At 42.4% G+C, this 18,334-nt stretch overlaps 1 protein-coding gene across 8 annotated transcripts in view; it reads left to right on the top strand.

Annotated features, from left to right (window-relative positions):
• The window catches only part of ST3GAL3 (ST3 beta-galactoside alpha-2,3-sialyltransferase 3), a 156,549-nt gene that overhangs the window by 24,559 nt on the left and 113,656 nt on the right, over positions 1-18,334 (top strand). For 6 of the 8 annotated variants that reach the window (XR_002440988.1, XM_021404072.1, XM_021404076.1 and 3 more), the window contains exons 3-4: positions 12,364-12,411; positions 14,335-14,469. The exons of 1 other annotated variant lie outside the window; for it this stretch is intronic. Coding sequence is in view for 6 of the 7 variants with exons in the window: in XM_021404072.1 (XP_021259747.1) it covers positions 12,364-12,411; positions 14,335-14,469 (183 nt within the window). In the remaining variant the exon portion in view is untranslated. The remainder of the gene's footprint in view (positions 1-12,363; positions 12,412-14,334; positions 14,470-18,334) is intronic. One more of the 8 variants, XM_021404074.1, reaches the window with a different exon arrangement.

Raw genomic sequence — 18,334 nt, forward strand, 5'->3', positions numbered from 1 at the left:
CACAGGGGATGTGCTTGGGACTGGGCCTTCTGTGCTGTCGCTGGTTGATTATGCGCTGGCAGAATGTGCGGTTTTCATAGTTCATCTGCTTGATGTTTTCTGGTGGGTGAAATAGACACTGGAAGTGAATTTGGTTGCATTAAGTGGATTGAACAACTGCAGAGAAGCTGCTGGATCCTGTGAAATTACTCAGGTAATGCCTGGCTGCTTAGGTTTGCGCACTTCACTAAACTTGCTGTTCCTCTTGAGTAGTAAAGATGCACGTGACTGAGATTCTCCTGATGCCCTCTGCTCAAGGCTAACAACCCCAGCTCCCAGTCTCCCCTCCCATGGCAGCTGCTCCAATCCCTTAATCACCTTAATTAATTGCAGCGTGTCCCCGTGCCTCTGGCAGCAGGGAACCTAGTGCTGGTCCCAGTGCCCAGCTGGGGCTCAGAGAGATCCCCTTGAACAGCTGTGGGGCTCTACCCTGCACATCCCAGGCTCTGCCACAGGGATGTGGTGATGGAACGTGTTCCATGAGTTGTTTGCATGGGCCCCCAGGTCCTTATCTGTGAAGCTGAATACCGATGGGTTGACACCCAGTCTGTGCTGGTACACAGGGTTATTCCTCCCCAGGAGCTGGACTTTGCATTTCCCTTTGCTGAACTTCATGAGACTCCTGTCTCCTCATTTCTCCAGGCCTTTTTCCATTTATTTATTTATTTATTTATTTTGCCAGCAGGTCTGCTGTGCAATTCATCAGCAAGTCTGTACTTTCCTCCCTCTTCCTTTTGTGGCTAATATGCCTGTGAAAGCCTTTCTTGTTGGCCTTACCAGATTCAACTCCAGTCAGGCTTTGGCTTTCTTAAACCTGTCCCTGCGCTCCAGGACAGTGTCTGTGTTCTCTTCCCACATCACCTGGCCCTGCTCCCATCTCTGTCACGCTTTCTTTTTATATTTGAGTTTTGACGGGAGCTCCTTGTTCGTCCACGCAGGACTCCTGCTCCCTGTTCTTGATTCCCTGTATGCTGGGCTGAGCCATTCCTGAGCTTGGAGGACGTGATCCTTCAAAATCCACCAGTTTTCCTGCCCCATCTCTTTTCTCTCCAAGCCCATATCCTATGGGATTCTTCAAAGCAGGTCCCTGAGCGGGCTGAAATCTTCTTTCTTAACCTGTGTTTACTGATACGTCTGTTCCTAATGTGTGTTGGTGTTACATACTGGTGCTATTGCTCTCTTTGATTCTTATTGCATGCAAAGTTTCCCTAGAAAAACTTCTTATGGATGGGGATTTAAGCCTGGCATTTGGGCTTAAATTTGTACGATGTAGCCATACTGTGGGTTGTGCTGAGATCACAATGTAGCCCAAAGTATTCCTTCATGGTAAGGCTATCCTGTATGTATCCAGAAAAGAAAAACTAGTTTAGGGGAGCTGCTGCGCAGCTAGCCTAGGAATTACATAGGCTATTGTACTTCTGCAGCTCCAAAATGTGTTCGGTATCCACATGGTCATTAATAAGTTTTATGTAGCGTGGGTGTGTCCAAGGCATAACAGGAGTCTGGCAAGGGATCCAGCTGCGTTTTCAGAAGCGATTTTTCGCAGTGGAGTTAGTATGGTACCTTTCTTCACGTTCTGTCTTCTGATACACTTACCTGTGAGCAGCGTGGGTGCCGGGTGGTAGCTCAGGGGAATGCACGTACTGCCATTCAACGCCAAACCTCAGGCATTGCCAAATAATGTTGCAGTTGATATTCCTGATCAGCACAGCTGGTGAAATGCTGGCAGAAATACTCGCCAAGTGATTTGAGAAGGCTCTGCTTGCTGTAAGTTACGGCCACCAAATTAGCTTAATTAAAACCAGCTGTGGGAAAGTGGTCTGCTGCAACTGATAAATCTCATTTCCTTCTCTCACGTGTCAGTGGGTCTGGAGCTGGTGATAACTGCCTGCTTGGACGCAAGGAGGATCTTAAGGTGGTTGCAGTTCTCTTCCAGATGTGCAATTTTGAAGTTGGCCTTTAATCCTGCTTTTGGCTCACGTTTCTCCATGTGGAGACCTTGGCCTCAGAATGCTGGGGTTTGTGTGTCATGCTGAATAGCATTTATTATGGCTAGCATTGCCATTACTTGATTTAGATTGGGAGAATTAACAGGCTTGTTTGTTTTAGTATGGTTGAAGAAAGAATGTCAAGGTTATCCGGACTGGGAAAGATGCTCTTTTATTGAAGTTTTAAAATGTCACAAAAAAAAAAAAACCCAAAAAACAAAACAAAAAAAAAAAACACTTCCCCCCCCACACCTCAGCCCCAGACTTTACAAACCACCAGCTGAAGCCATGTAGGAACACACAGTTTGTTTTCTCTGAGAGATCAGCAGTCTTCTGTGTTCTGTGAGCTGGTGCCTCTAGCTTTGCAGTAGTCTGTATTTGCGGAGTGTCCTGCTCACTGCTCTCTGTCCTATCATCTGTTCATTTGTGCAGGCAGTTTCAGTCAAACCTATGGCCAAAAAGTGTCCCATACAGATTGCTTGTCACACACCAGGAGGCTGTGCTCCATTTCGGATTGGATCCCAGACCTGCCAACGTGGAACTGTTACTTTGCCACTCAAGTGAAGGTGTAGAAGAGGAACAGCTGCTCTAGAATAAGGCCAATAAAATGACTGCTGCCATTTATGAGGAGTTCTGCTCGTGAAGTAGTCCAGGAATGGCAAAACTCTAAAATTTGTGAATCCCAGTGAGCCCATGAAATCCTGGCTGGGAGCAGACGTCAGCAGGTGGCTGGAAACGCTGATAGGGAATGGGGAAGGCAGGTCTGCCTGAGTGTGCAGTGGGTTTTCATTGTGGAAACTGAGTTCGGATCAGATGGAGACGCAGCTGGCAGCTCTCAGTTGCTGCAAGTTGCAGCTTTTGGTGGGGTTGGCAGTTTCACATGCACTTTGTCAAAACCAGTTGATGTCTCAGCGCTGCTGAATGCTGAGTGCTATTCCAAAGCGAGCTGCTCCTTTGCCTTGATAGATTGATTAAAGCAATCCATTGGTCTGGGGTGTGGGATTTTACTGTATGGGTTTTTTTTTTTTGCTTTGTTTTTTGTTCTTTTGCTGGCATAGGCTGCCCAGAGAGCTGGAGGTGCTTGAGGCCAGCTTGAATGGGACCTGGGCAGCCTGATCTGGAGGGAGCAGCCAGCCTGCAGCAGCGGGTTGGGATGGATGGGCTTCAAGGTCCCTTCCAACCCAACCCATTCTATGATTGTATGAGATGATTCTTCCAGAGGTGCTGAAAGTCCAATGGAAGTCCAGGTGACCACCATAAAGGGCAGAGTTAATATGGATGTTTGAGGTTCATGCTGAAATGTAGCACTTTTGATGATTTGGAGCTTAAAATGTCTCCTGCTCATTTGAGAGAGATGTGAAGAAAAATGTGCTAGCAGGTGTTTGCTTTCACAAACTTGTGAAATCGAGTTAGGTGCTCAGAAGTTTAATTCCAGTGATCTTAGGCTGGAACCGATGTTTCTTACTGCTTAACCTTCTGGGTTAAATTTGTCTTCTCAGAGGGCTGTTTTTCTACCAAGTCTTAAATTAAAGGGACTCATTGTATTTTTAAACGTGGTGTGATAGGAAGAGCACTTTTCCTTTAGATAATCTCCAGCTGCATTGTCCAGGGACCTGTCAGTGTAATGATCAACCTCTTCTTGTGTGCTGCTGTTTGAACCACGTTGCACTGTCCTGCAGTTTCTGCACATGGAAGTGACCTTTTGCTGTGGTATCTCATCCATCTCTGGACTGTTATTCTTGTGTTTTGGTGAAACAAATAACTTCCTCTAACGCTTTTGTAATAGAAAATAGTAAGAAATAATAGGAAATGAAAATCTGTGTGTGCAGTTGTTTCAGTTCAGGACAGCACACAGCATTTGGGTACGAGTGTTGAATGCGCTGTGCAGATCAGCTCGTGGAGCTGCATAGTGAGAGAAGCCCAAGTCACCCGAGGTGCTCCTCAAAGGGTTTGGCCTTGGAAGAACACACGCTCAGTATCTCTTTGTATATAGCAATCACCTACCAAATCATTTACCTATCAAATCCTATTAGTGTGTGTTTTGGAAACTGAGTGAGTTTTAGGACTTGATGGGTCAGAAACCTCCTCAGATTTTGGAACCAAGCAAAAAAAAAAAAAAAAAAAAAAAAACGATCCCTTCCTGCTTCCAAACTGCCAAAAAACAAAAACAAAAACACCAGTGGTGAAAAATTAATCCAGCATTTCTCCCTGTTCAGCTTCATCTTTCATGTGGATAAATGGCTTGGTCTGTCCTTGTAAGTTGAACATTGCCCTTTTCTGGCAAAGATGCCACGTAAAGAGCTCACGTTTGGGAGTTGTTTTATGCCCATACACTTCTCCTTCCTTCTGCGAGCAGACATGGGAGGCAAGAGTTGTCCCTGTAAAGCTGTCCATAGGAACCTGCTGGCAGTTGTTCTGGCACTGGGGCCAGATGTTGTCTGCTTTAAGGCTTCAGGAGGCTCTCAACCACTGGCTCGCTATGCAAAGTAGTAGATCATTTTCAAACAAACCAAGGAATGTGAGTTTCCTGATGGAACTATTTATATTTCTGGAGTCCTGGTTATTGCTTTTGAGGAAGGAGAGGTTTCTGGGAGATAGCTCGGAAAAACCAACAAACAGAAAAGTTTTATCCATACCAGGAATGGAGAGGAAAAAACAGTTTAATAGCTCCAGTAGATGTAAAAACAAGACCAGAGCATCAAAATAGTTGTTGTCTCAATTGCCATTGATGACCTGCAAGTATTTTTCTGTTTGTAAAACAGTGAGGGTGTGCAGCAGCCGTCCTGAGCTCTTTGATAGCTGTGTGGCTGTATATAAGTGTAAGGCACTGTCATTAGTACAATTACAGGTCTGTAATGGGTTAAAAAGGCCATGTCAATAACTAATGGGAATAATTTACTCTTGTACTATGTCTAGCTCTGAATTTTATGATATTGAAGGTACCAACATATATTTAGGCTGCACTATGAAAGCTCAGAATTAACTTCCTCATGCCAGTGCTGTGCAATAAGCTCCTACTCAACACATTTTAGTGCATTTATTTTTAGTTTCAGGCCGACTTTTTTTTCTGATGGGCAAATCTAAGGGTAGTTTGCGTATCTCATAGTTTCAAGCATGTAGTGAAGAGTAATTTATATTTGAATGACTTCCAAGGTTTTCTATGTGGAAATTGTTCAGTAGTCCAAAAGTTATGTGAAAATTATACATGTGAGCACTAACCAAGAAAACTGAAGGGAGCATTGCCATTTACGTTTTTGTGATGTTGGCAATAAATAGATACTAACTTTGAAAAATACTTATTCTTCCAGCAGTGATGTCGTCATTTTTGATTTACCTTTGATTTCAGTAGTTTTCTGCTGTAAGACATCTCAGAGCCTTAACAGATCCGTCATTGAAACGTACTTAACAGTTGGGTCCGACAGTCGCACCCAGGGAAATCTGAATGCCATTTCCCCTGTGCCCCTTGATATGTCCCTGATGTACCAGTGTACTGGTTGGCTGTTACTTTTAATTAAAAAGACACTTCAAGTGCTGTTTTGTTCCCGAGATTATCCCAAAGAGGCAATAGTGAGCCTGTTAAAATGAATGCATGAAGGAATTTACGACTTGGAGGTATTAGATGGAGATGCGTGTTCGGAAGAAGATAAATATTCTGAACCTAAGGGAAGTGCTTTGGATTTGAGTGCGCGAATACTGTATTTCTTGATTCCTAATAAAAACAGCGATTCACTGAGAGACAAAACACAGCTTCTCTTTGTATTGCCGTGATTGAAGTCTGGTGCTACCATGGATGCTCAGGAAAACATTACTGTGCTGAGCCGGGGCTGTGTTCTTGAACCACATTCTCACATTTGGTCCTGTGTACTTCTGCAGCTCCCAATATCTGTTCTCTGTCTTGCACATGCCTCTTAAGCATAGAAGGGAGAAGTCTTAACTGCTTTGTAATTCACTGCATGTTCCGCTATGGAATTTGGGTGTCTGAGTGACTTCTTGGTGCTACATTAAATGCAATAAAAATTGAAGCCCAAGTATGAGACTTGGCTTTGGGTAATGCAATAAAACAACTAAAGCTCCTTAAAATGCTGAGAATCTGCTTGGGATTCATTAAAGGATTTCTCCCTGTCAAGAGAAAAACCCCTAAGATACCAGCTTTATTGGTGCAGTTTGGCCTGTTTGTTTTCTTGACTTTTTACAGCAGATCTGTACGCGGTCTCCAGTTGTGTTCCTCCAAGCCAAGTACTTTTGCGGTGTGTTAGTCTTCCCGTCTCCTCTGCATGTGGGGACTCGGTGTCCATCTCTGCTGGGAAGAGCAGGGAGCCGAGACAGATCCCAAGGAGCTGTGAATCCCTGATGCTTGAAGCAAAGCACCACGTTGTCCTCATGCCCAGGTTTTATTGGTCATGGCGATGCAAAGTTATGCGATGGAGCCAAACAAACACTGCTTTTGTGAGCAAAATGCATCAGCACTTCCTGCTGTCAAACTTACTTGGGCACGACTGCAGACAATAGCAGTGTAATATCCTTGTGAAGTGTTGGCCAGCTGGCGCAGGACACCGCATCTTTTCATTCCGTTCATTCATTGCAGAATAAAGAAAATTGACATACTCAGAACATTAGAAAAATACATCTGCTTGGAACGTGAGCGTTGTTTCTTGCTTAGTTAATTTGCCACTTCATTACAGCCCTCCTGACGGAAGAGAAGCGATGTGCACAACAAGTGTAAGAGTTGGCCTGGCTCCATGAGATCCATGGGAGAGATTGTTGCATCTTTAAGTACTGCCTCGGCTGAGCTGTACCTTCAATTCAGTGAGGGGGCATTCAGAGCTGGTAGAGGACCACTTTGGAGCTTATCAAGTAACCAGTAGATCTCCATGTTGCCTAGGGCTATGGAGACAAGTGATAATACTTAACAATATCTGCTGCTAAGTATCTATATCTGTAGCTTTCAAGCCTTTTTTTTCCAAGGGTCTTTGGAGAAAAAGCAGACGGTTTATTTTTGTAGATGAGAAGTACTTGCATCCCAGGATTGTACAGGCACAGCAAGAGTACCCGTGCTGGCTGTGCTTCAGCCTGGCCAGGAGTTCACAGTGGTTGTGTCTATGCTGCCTGTGAGCTGGGTCTCCCTCGTGTCCCATTTCTCTGTGCAGAACCTGCCTGCTGTGGTATGATGAAATAATTATAGTTATTCTTAAAACAGGGTGAGTCTTTCCCCCCAGGTATGTCGTGGGAATTTAGCACTAGCCTGCTTCTCCGTCTGTGTACCGGGGCATACAGGCATCCAAATTTAGTCTAATAGTATTGGGGCTGCAGTGCAGTCTCATTTTAAGCCAGTTTATTAAAGTAGAAAATCCAGAGTTTACTGCAAGTGTTCTTTACAATCAGATGTTTCCTGTTCCTGAAGGTAAGCCCAGTTGCTGGGTGACTTTTCCCCTCCCATAAAGGGAATAAGTTTGAACTCTGATCTCAGGGCTCCCATCAGTTGGAGATGGCACTGTGGTGAAATTGTTCATGATTTGGTGCCAAAAGCTGCAGACCCTGCACTGGCTGCATATCTCACCCTGATATATCCCTCACCTTAGATGCTGAAAGCATGGGCTCAAGGAATACGCTGGGAATGATAACTTCTTGTGGTCTGTTGGCATGGGAACATAGAGTGCTTATGTAGGAGCTAAACATGGGGCTGTCAGAATGACGGACTGGAGTTTTGGGTGTGGGAAACTGAGAGCATCCTTGGGGCTGTGGCATTAGAGGTGCTCCAGTAACAGTGCTCGTAGGGCAGAGCCATCTCAGAGCATTTGGAAAAAGATGGAAAAGTGAGAAGTTCAGTTGAAGTAGGATACTTAATAAATCGGTAGGATGGCATTTATCAAGCTGAAAACCTGACTTAGCCCTTCCCTAAATCTGCCTTCAAAGAGTAAAATGAAGAGTTAGGAAGTGAGGTATAACCTCTCCAGTAACTTGTAAGTTCAAGCAGTGTTGTAATGAGGAGCAAATAATCTATAAAATGTTTCTTCTTACATTTGGGAGATCAGAGGAACACACGTCATCTGTTTAAAAGAGAAAAATTCGTACAGGTTATCCTTCCTGTTTTATGTCTTGCCTCTACATTTATATGTTCTTAATTGGGTGTTTAGATGTTATTTTTATTTATTTATTTGTCTAATGGTTGTATACCGGACAGGTTTTCTTTTTATGCTGATATTATCTGAAACCTGTTCTGAAGTTTGTGTTTTACAAAATCTGAGGAAGAGTGTTCATGCTTTGTGTATCTATCTAGGCGAAACAGAACTGAAATGATTTAGTTTCCTTCAATTCCTTGGGCATAGGAATTATCCAGAAAGTTGAGTGCTCATTGTAAGAGCTCTTTTTGTTTGTTTGTTTGTTTGTTTTCAAATACATTTTCTTTTGAACAGGAGATGGTGTGAGACAGATCCTCTGCCCAGTGAATCCTCACAGGAGTATGTGCTCTTAGAGTGGCACTGCATTTTTGAGCTGTTTTCTGAACAGGTGAAATACAATGATAGGTTTCTTTTATTGCTGACCTTTTTTTGTCATGAAGTTATGGAGAGTTTTGTGCCTTAAGCATGTGGAGCTTTCTGTTATATGCCATGTTACAGAAAATGGATCTCAAATAGGAAATAAATTGTGATGGTTAATGGGTTCTCTGATCCTATCCTTTTCATTGCTCAGTTGAGAGAACTGAATGACAGGCTGTTCTCATATTGAATAGTCTTCTAATTCCATGGTTAAAAAAAAAAAAAAAAAAAGCACAACATTCTTTCTTTTCATTCTGACTTACATAAAAATTTTATTCTTTAATATTGTTACTGCAGTCGCCACCCCCAGTGCAGGTGATGGAGCTCTGCAGGATATCTGGTCTCAGGTCAAGCTCTGGAGGTAGAAATTACATTGCATGTGATTAACTATAGGCTATAGTAGGAGTCTGTTAGAGTATCTGGAGAGCAGAGACACGGAATGAGAAAGCGAGTGGTGAGCATGCATACAAGAAACCAGCACAGACCTCAGAGCCTGAGCTGTGTGAGGGGATGTGCCAAATTGCAGCCTTATGTTGCAAGGTATTACTGTATTATTCCCTGTTTGGCTTGGGCTGTGGAGCATATTACTGTAATGGTATGTGATATTGAGGCTGTGTTAAGCCTTTATTATTAAACTCTTATAACTCCTCTGGGGCTAATGGTTTTGTGGTTTCTCAGGACCACTTTCAAAGCAGCACACAACCTTTCTTACTGATTATTTTTTTGCTTTTTTCAGATGGGGAAGTCAGCCTATTGCTAAAGTCTGTGTGTGTTTCTTTGTTGTAGTTTGTTTTTGTTTTTTAAAGAAAAAAAAAGGAAAAGAAGGATGACAGAATGTATTGGTTCAACTTCTTTGGTTTCCAATAGGATGAGACAATTATGTTTTCCAGCATCTCGTACAAACCCTACTGTTTGTTGGTCAGGATCATGACTCTTATGAAGACTCAGATCTTCATTTCCTTTCATTGCAGACATAGCTGTTCAGAGACTGCAGTGGCAGGAGTTACTGTAAGGAATAGTAGCGAGATGGTTATGTGGTATCCAGAAATGCCTGGACTTGAGGTGCCAGTCTGCAGCAAGATGAGTAATTTCTTCTGACTCTTTTAAGGATGGACAGTGGCGTAGAGTTATCCAGGCTGTGGGAAAGCTCACAGTTAACCAAATGAGGAAGGGTTAGCAGGAGGCATAGAATCATTGATTTGTTAAGGTTGGAAAAGACCACCAAGATCATCTAGTCCAACTGCCAACCCATCCCCACCATGCCCACCAGGATACGGGATGCGGGGCTGGAAATGGTGTGTGCATGTGTGGAGGTGAGATGAGGATGAGGGACTTCTGAAAAGTAGTGCTTGCCAAGAAATGCAGTCAGTCCTGTACCTAGGTGACTTACTGGGCCTGCATGGTGGCTGTGCTTAAGTGCAGCAACAAATGGACCCATCCCCAAGTTGCAGGGTTTTTTGACTTCGGGACAGAGCTGTGCAAATGCAGTTGTGCTCCTTCACAGGCAAGTCTGGAGGATTGCTGGAACAGAGTTTGAGTCTGTTCCCAGAGCAGTGCCGAGTCTTTCTGTAGTTTGTTTTGGAGCTCCTTTTTCCCAAACCAAGCTGGATCCTTGTGTTTGAGCCCTCCTGGAAGAGGGGCTTGCTGACGCTCCTCAGCCCCAGGGTGACCCGAAGCTGGTGGGGTCTCCGATGTTGTTATTCCTGGCACAGAGTGCCCTCTGTGCTTCTCCTGATGGGTTGGATCAGATCCAGCATGACATTTGGTTTGTGCTGTATCTTGATTTTTGGTTTGTTTGTTTGTTTTTGCTTTTATTCTTTTTTTAAACTGCTGTATCCAGTGAATAAAGATGGAAGGTAGCGTGAAAACAGATGTAAAAGCCTGGCATTATGGTGCACACAGCCCTAAGCTGTGCATTATTGCTGAATTATGGAGACACGTGATGGCTTTCTCAGCCCTCTGCACTTTTATAGCTTCTTCCCTTTAGAAGTGTTAGTGCCAGAAATAGGCATGGTGCTTTAATAAAGATCTGTGGTTTCTGAAATCACTCACGCTGTGGGGAGCTGACCCCAGTGCAGGCTCTGCTCTGTGAATTTGGTGTCAAAACTGGGAACCTAAAAGTCTCACAGAGGGCTGGACTGGAAAAGGGAGCTCTCATGCTTACTGCTTGTCGTTCTCTCTGCTTGTGGAAGGGCGATAATGTTCTCAGTGAAGGGACTGAAATGTTATACTGTTTCTGCAGGTGGCAAGAATTACATTAATTTGGTGCTTGCAACGCTTTTCAGCTGTTCTTAGATAAGTCCTAATATTTCATGCCCAAAATATATATTGGGGAAAATGAGTGATGTTTAAGATTGGCATAAGCTACAAAGCAATATTTTATGTTGATAAAAATCTCAACAGTTTTTTACAAGTAGAGCCCCACAGAGATACTTCAGAATTAATTGATGGCAGATGAATTTAACACAGTTAGAGTGAATTAAACCTCTTGCTATTTAGAATAATATAAAAATGTCTGAGTTTTACTCCCCAAAGAGGAAATGCAGTTGTTAAGTCCAGATGGATTTTTATTTTTGTTGGAACAAGTTTTGAGACCAGTAATCTTTTTTTCCCCTATTTTTTCAAAATGTTACTACCACAGTGTTGGATCTGGGACAGAGCAGACCTAGTTTTTTTATGATTATTAATTCTTTAAATTGTTTTAAAACCAGTTAGATGAATGACTTGACTATACTGATTTTAAAAACTTTCTTATTAGCACTTTCTTATTATATTTGTAAGATTTGGAAAATAAGTGCTGGGATGATATACAACATAGAAAACCCAATGGGACGGTCTTGTGTCAAGTTATTTTCAGCTGAGCTGGGTAACTGTCAGTGCCTGTGATTGTCGCCTGCCCAAATGTAAGCGAGCGATGCAGTGGAACCCAACCTCTTTTCAGCATGCCAAATCTGATCCTGATGGTGATTTTTGCCTTGTGTTAAGGGCTTGCACCGAGGCTGCTGCTGTGATCCTGCAAGTGACATGGTCAGATGATCCCATCTGAGGCTTAAATTGCAAAGAAACTTTGAGGAATTCAATCCATTCATTTAGCTGAAGGCAAGAGGCAGTTCTACGGTTACATGCTCCATCGTACGAACCAGTGGCTAAAAGTCATGGTCACCCACTGATGAGCTATGGCTGTCATCCTGACTGTGATTAGTATCTGACGTGAGCCCCACGTGGCACAATAAATGGCATCAAGCAGAGGCTGTATTTGCTTGGTACTTGGCACCCTTCCTGCAAATAGTGCAAAGGTGAAGAGTGGTGAATTGAAATGTGTTCAGATGGGAGTCACTAGCGTGATTAAGGATGTGGGAAGCATGCTTTATGGTGAGGATGGAAAAGGCACAAAATACTTGGCTTAGCAAACAGCGTCAGGGGAAGAGCTAATCTTAATAGAGAAGTGCCTAAATGAGGACAAAAAATTGATAATAAATTTGATAAGAACTCTGCAGTCTAGCAGTAAAAAGTGTGTTATGGTTCAGTTTTGGCAAGGTCAACCAAACATATTTACTTAGACATAATGTAATTTTATTTTCAATAAGTTATAGCTACTTTGTTGGGTAATGACCTCATCATTTGTTGCATTCTCCAGTGTTCTGCCATTGCTTGATGCCTGCTGGTTGGCTGGCTGGTGAAGAATTCTTCTGTTTCCTCGTGGAATGAAGTATAAGGAGATATTAAAGAAAAACAAAATATTACAGCGAGAAATTATACTAAGGAAAAGGGGAAAATGAACTTGTACTCTTGTGTTACAGATTCAGTGGTTCTTTCCTTTGACTCCGTTGGACATACGATAGGCTCAGGTACAACATTGCCTTCTTCTCTCTCTCCCACCTCATGACAAGGCTTCTGTTTGATAGGACACGGTAGCCATGTTGGGAGGCAGGTAACCCATAGTGGATAAATAGGTCCTAGTGGAAGTTTTAACTTAGTCCTAGTGTGAAACGAGGGCTAACGTGTGGGACCGCTTCCACTGCCCAGCTAGGAAGATGGCCTGGCCGTGTTACGTGTGTTAGTGGTGTGGTTCGTGATGCTTTTCTTATGTGAAAGGCATGAGGATGATGTCACCCACCAGCTGAAGAAAAACTGTTCCAGCTACTGGGAGAGTTTCTCAGTTAAATAAACAGTTGAGTTATTTGGGGAAAGAAATCAGGAATGCTTCCAGGAAGGAGAAAGCAAAGGAGTTGTAGCTCAACAAATAGGGCTGGAAACTTTTTTGGTTGGAGGATGACCAGCATTATCAAACCCCAGGGCAAATGCTGCCTGACCTTATTTCCTTTGGAACTCAAGCATGACCTTCAATTCAACTGAACCAGAAATCAAAAATTCTTTTGTGTTGGAGGCACATGAAATCAGTAACTATCCTTTTGGCTATCAGTAATTCGTGATCTGTAGCCAAGGCCACACAATAGTGGGCACCATACTCAATAAAATTCAGTTTACTGTGTATACATAATGATAAGTGAACTGTGAGGGAAAAGCTAAGAACTACTTCTACAATTTTAAACCCCTTAACATTCAAAAGATGAGGTTATTTACTCTCTCACAGAAAAGAAAATACAATCCATGCAAAGATTTCACATTATATCTTGATTAGTAGCCTTTCCTCTCAGGCTCATAGGAGAAACATGCTGCCTTCCAACATAGCACCTGTCAGCTGCCTGCGCGGTTTGAAAAAGAGCCTGCTGCCTGACACTAACAAAGCTTGGATGCAATTCTGGTTTACTAACCCCAGAGCTAGTGGTAGTATCTTGCTTTGTTTACAGTGCCCCAAATGCTTTCTGCTGTCCCTTGCATCACTCTCTAAAACCTGTAGCTGGAAGTTGGTCTGTTGTGGGTGCATGGTAACTCAGGGTGCGGAGTGCAGAGTGGGCATGTTGTCATGCTAATGGGGAGAAAGAACCTCTCTTACCTCCCTTCTGCTAATGTGTACCAGTCACAACTGAAGTGTGTTGCTGCCTGCCTTCTTCTGTACTGAATGATGGCTTCTTCCATCCAGGAGAGGTTGAAGTTGCATAGGTTTAAAGTAAGAAATCTGGGACTAAAATTCAGGGCAGTGTTTTATTTTGCTTACAGCTGAGTAAGCCTGAATCAGTACACCTTTACTGGAATTATGCTGGATTGATATGAGTACAACAAAGACCACAATTTGTCCTGGAGTAAAACTTTGAAATATTACGCACTATATTTTTTTTCCTAACACTTTCTGGTTTCTAACTGATGTGAAAGCAGTTAACCCTGTGGAGAGCTTCCAGTGGAGGGTATCTTTGGTTTTAATCACATACGTTGTGCTCTGATGCTACCAACAGAGTCACAGATTTATTTATGAAAAAGAAATTCAACTGCTCTGTGTTTTGTGGAGTGCTGATAGGAGCAGGGTGGGAGACAAGACTCACATGAGCCAGCAAACGGGGTCTGTTTGAAGAACACTGCTCTTTGCTCCTCTTGAGCATTGCAGTACAGGCTTAGGTTGTGTAGGAATAAGACTGTAAAATTTGATCTTTTGTTGCACTGCAACAAGATTGAATTTCTTCATTGAAGAAATATGAAGAAAATTCTTCTTTCAGAAGGGAGGCTCAAAAATGTCCCAGAGAGCTGTATGTTAATTGCCTTCATATTGAGTATTTTGCATTCATTGTGCTGAGAACTAGCTTGCTCTGAACTGATTTGTGTAATAAGATGTGTGATGTCTGTCCAACTGAGGGATAGCTTTCCTTGTTGAACAGGAAGGAGAGAGAGAAAAGCTGTGGCCATTGTGCTTCCGCTGTCCATCCCATCTCACCTTGCTGCAGACCCAGGAAAAGACAGAGCCCAGAAAGAACCCAAAGAGACAATGGCAGCTGCAGACCCAGCCATTCCCAGTAGGTGACGTTTCAGGTTGGGGTAAGAAGGGGCAAAGTTGCATACTGTGTAACATAAAAATACGTTTACCCTTTTCTTTATCAGTCACAATTAAACAGCTGTGAATGACGTACTTGCTGTTTAAAATAGTCCTGCTGTTTAGAACTAGTACATGTTGACTTTTATTTGCATACTAAACAGCTTTTAGAGTTGCTCTTTTATAATTGTTAATCACACTGTGTGATGGGCAATGTCTTGTTGCAGTGTCTGTATTTATTAGAGCTGGCTGTTCATCTCTGTCTTGGTTTTCCACTTAACTCATTGTCCCATGCAGATCTTGGTTGTCAGTGAGGCTGGGAATCTGGTTGCTCTGCATAAAACTTTCTGAACTCAATGTTCAAAAGATCACCTGGCTGTTAAGCCTTAAATTATCCTCCAGGGAAGATGACCAGTCTAGAGGACGCGATAGTCAAATGTTGTGTGGTGAGCCTGAGCTTTCTGAGCTCCTGCCTTCATGCGCCCAGGTGCTTTTGTGGTTAGCTTGCAGACTGCCCCTTCCCTTGAAAGACAAAGTTTGAGCAGCAAAGCTGAATATTTGATGTGATATGTGTATGCCCTGAACTTGGGAAGCACTAGGCAGGACACAGTGTTTGAGTAGACCTAGATTTCATCTGCTTACAGCAGAGCCTAGGTCTCTTTGCCACCAGTTGCTTTGCTTTACTTTGTTGCTAGCGTATCAAACACTGGACCATGGAAGCCAAATTTATACTCTTGCTGTATTTAAGACTTTTTCTGCCTCCTGTGTCTGAGAACCAGCATGTAAAATGTTTATTTGCTAAACCTCAGTAGGAGAATTACAAGCATGTCCTCCTAAACACAATACCAGAGTGAATATAGTGACTGTTTTCCTACATTTTGAGTAGAGGGTGGCATGGATGGAGGCTAGAACAGGCATACAGCTGAGGTTGTTGGTTGTCAAGCTGGCAGAATAGTGACAGGTTCCTAGAATGAGAGAAGAACATTGGTGACGTGCCGAAGATGGTGTGCTGTTCTTTGGCTTTCCCCATGCAAGTCTGCTAGTACCAGTGGATGCAACTGCAAGTTCTGTTGATCTGTTTCAGAAATATCCTTCAATCTGCTCATTTTGGTTTCTAAGCTTAAATAAATTAATTTAGATACTATGTTAAAAGAATTTATGAGGCCCTGGTAGATGGTCTCAGTTTGAGGAAAACAGTTTTAATTTACCTTTGGAACTGCTGTGGTTTGATTGTGTGTTGTTTGGTTTTTTTTGCTTGCTTTTGATCTTTCCCCACATTGCATGTCAGACTATCACTTAACACTGCTGGCAGCATTGGGAAAGGAGGGATGGACTTACTATGCTGTATTTTTCTGTATTCCCGTAAAGCAGAGAATAAATAGGAAGATCTTTTTTTAAAGCCCTGCTGGATTTAGTGGCTTTATTTGGCAAAAAATGTTTTTCTCTTTTCATTTCTGATTAATGATGTTCTGCTTCATTCTTTGCTTCTTTGAGCTGTAGACCGTGGGAGCTGCTTGAGACCGTGCCAAGGGCTGTCATGTATTAGTTACACAGTCCTTACGTGACTTTGCCAGCATGTTCAGTATCATCATCTATCTTACTCTCATTTATGCTCTTTTCCTCCAATTGAAAATACAGCTGTGAATGAGCTGAGATGCAAATGCCAAGAAGTGGCCTAAAAAATACCTTGAAATACAAATACTTTAACTTTTTTCTCTATCATGTGGCATCTCTTTCCCATCGAGTCAGTACATCCTGTAGGTCAGTAAAAGCCAATATAGATTACTGTTTTGTTAATATTGTTCTTGACTTTTATTAGGAAATACGATACAATTTCTAAAATAAAGAATATCTCAGAAGATTCAGTAGGGCAGCATTAACTCCATTAGCCACATGAATACATGACAGTAAATGAAGCAACTGCTTATTTAGCCAAGATTGCAGTCTGGCTTTAAACAGATGACTCCCTGGGAAGAGAAAAAGGGCGTACGTAGTTCATAGGAGGAAATATTTCATCTTCCTACTGTAGTCTTTCATGGATTTGTCTTAGAGCAATCCATTGCTCTTCTGTCCTTGGAGGTTGCTATAGTTTCGTTAGGAAAAATTTGTCTGCGGATATGCAGTTTATGTTAAGGGTAACCAAAACCTTTTATAATGTAATATGCCAGAATGTCGTCTTTTTTGCTTTATTATACCTATTTTGGAGGTAAGATCAGCAGGCAGAAGACCTTCCTGATGGGTGACTCATACAGTACTATCTGCAAGTGACTGCTTATTTGTTCTTCTTATGCCTGGGGGATTTATAAGGTAGTTGCAGTTCCTAATGAAGGACCCCTCTGGTGTATTGCTTTCCTCAGCCTGTAAAGCTCGGCCTGATGTCTTTGGGGGCCTCAATCAAGAATTACAAGAGTGGAAGAAAAAAAAAAAACATGAAGATATAGATGTGGAAATTACATCCATTTGCTATTAAATCTGAGAAAATAAGTAATATTCTCAAGATTTTAAGTGTCACCAGGGGATGCAGGGGTTTGTGACTGGGGAGAGATTTCCCCATTTCCCTGCTTTGAACTTGCAGATTTGAATTTCACTTGTGCTCATAGTGCTTGGAGTATCTATTTCTGTTAGATATGGCAATTATAAACTGTTGCACTATCTAATAAATAAATACTGAGCTTGGTGCAGCGGTGTGGGTATCTTTAGATCAATTTGCACAGTTTGAACAGTTTTAATAGATCTGAACTACCAAGTTTTGTTGCCTGTGCTGAGAACTGCTCTACATTTCCTGCCTTCTGCTGCTCCAAATATTGTCCAACTGTAACCATTTGGGCTGAAATCTTCTATGCAGGGAGAGGGGACCATGTTTCATGTTTATGATGTTTTCCTCAACATTTAAGTTAAATCTTTTAAATAGCGTAAAAAAAAAAACCAACATCTTCAAAATATTGTACCAGTAGTTAAAAAAAAAATACTCTTCATATTTGTCTTGATCCTAGCTGTATGCAGAAGAATAAATGGGATTAGGAAAGAAATGGAACATAGGCTTTAAGGGATGGACATGCTGTCTTTGAAGAGGCAGGGCTTGAAGAGCCCAAGTGGCCTCAGTTCTGTCCCTTCTGTCCCTTACAATCCTATTTTTTTGTAGTTACTCACTCTCAAGAAATAATGTTTTCATTGGGAAGCTGCGTCACTGAACAGGTTAAAGTAAAAATCCTAAGGAGAGGATGCAACGTTAAGCCCTTGTTTGTCTATTGTTGCTCATTAATTCTGAGCAGTATTTTTTTAACCCTGAAAGAAAACTTGTCCTCCTTCCGTTGCAGTTGATCCATTGCATATGACTTTTTTTCATCTGTTCATTCTTGTTTCTGGAGGGCTTGCACAATTACAGCTGAACTTTTGTCATTGTCCATATGTGCTTTCTTCATCCAAGGTCAGTGTGAGGTGTTGGACCCTTTTTCATTGCAGGATCAGCCATTTTACCTGGCCTTTGCCACAGATGTAGAGCGTGTGAGCAGTGACCAAGGCTTAGTTCAGCTTAAGGCCTCAATTCCACCGAGACTGAGTTGCACTGGGCAGGATGAGAATTGTCAGGGTGGTCTGAGCTGTTCTTCAAGCACTTCTGTCTCCTGAGTGTCGTACAGATTCCTTTAGTGAACACAAGCATCTTGAAGAAAACAGCTACAATTGAACTTTCTGCCTTCCCTCCTCTATTTGCATTACAAGAGAGATCTAGTGCTGCATCTAGCCCATCTTTTTAAAAAAGTTTAAATTAATTTTCTGGTTTTGTAGGCAGAGTTATTTGTACTGTGCTGCTAAATACCTGAGTGCTACAGGGACAGTGCTCAAGTGTC

The sequence above is a fragment of the Numida meleagris genome, chromosome 7 (genome assembly GCF_002078875.1).
Source record: "Numida meleagris isolate 19003 breed g44 Domestic line chromosome 7, NumMel1.0, whole genome shotgun sequence".
Classification (NCBI taxonomy): Eukaryota; Metazoa; Chordata; class Aves; order Galliformes; family Numididae; genus Numida; species Numida meleagris.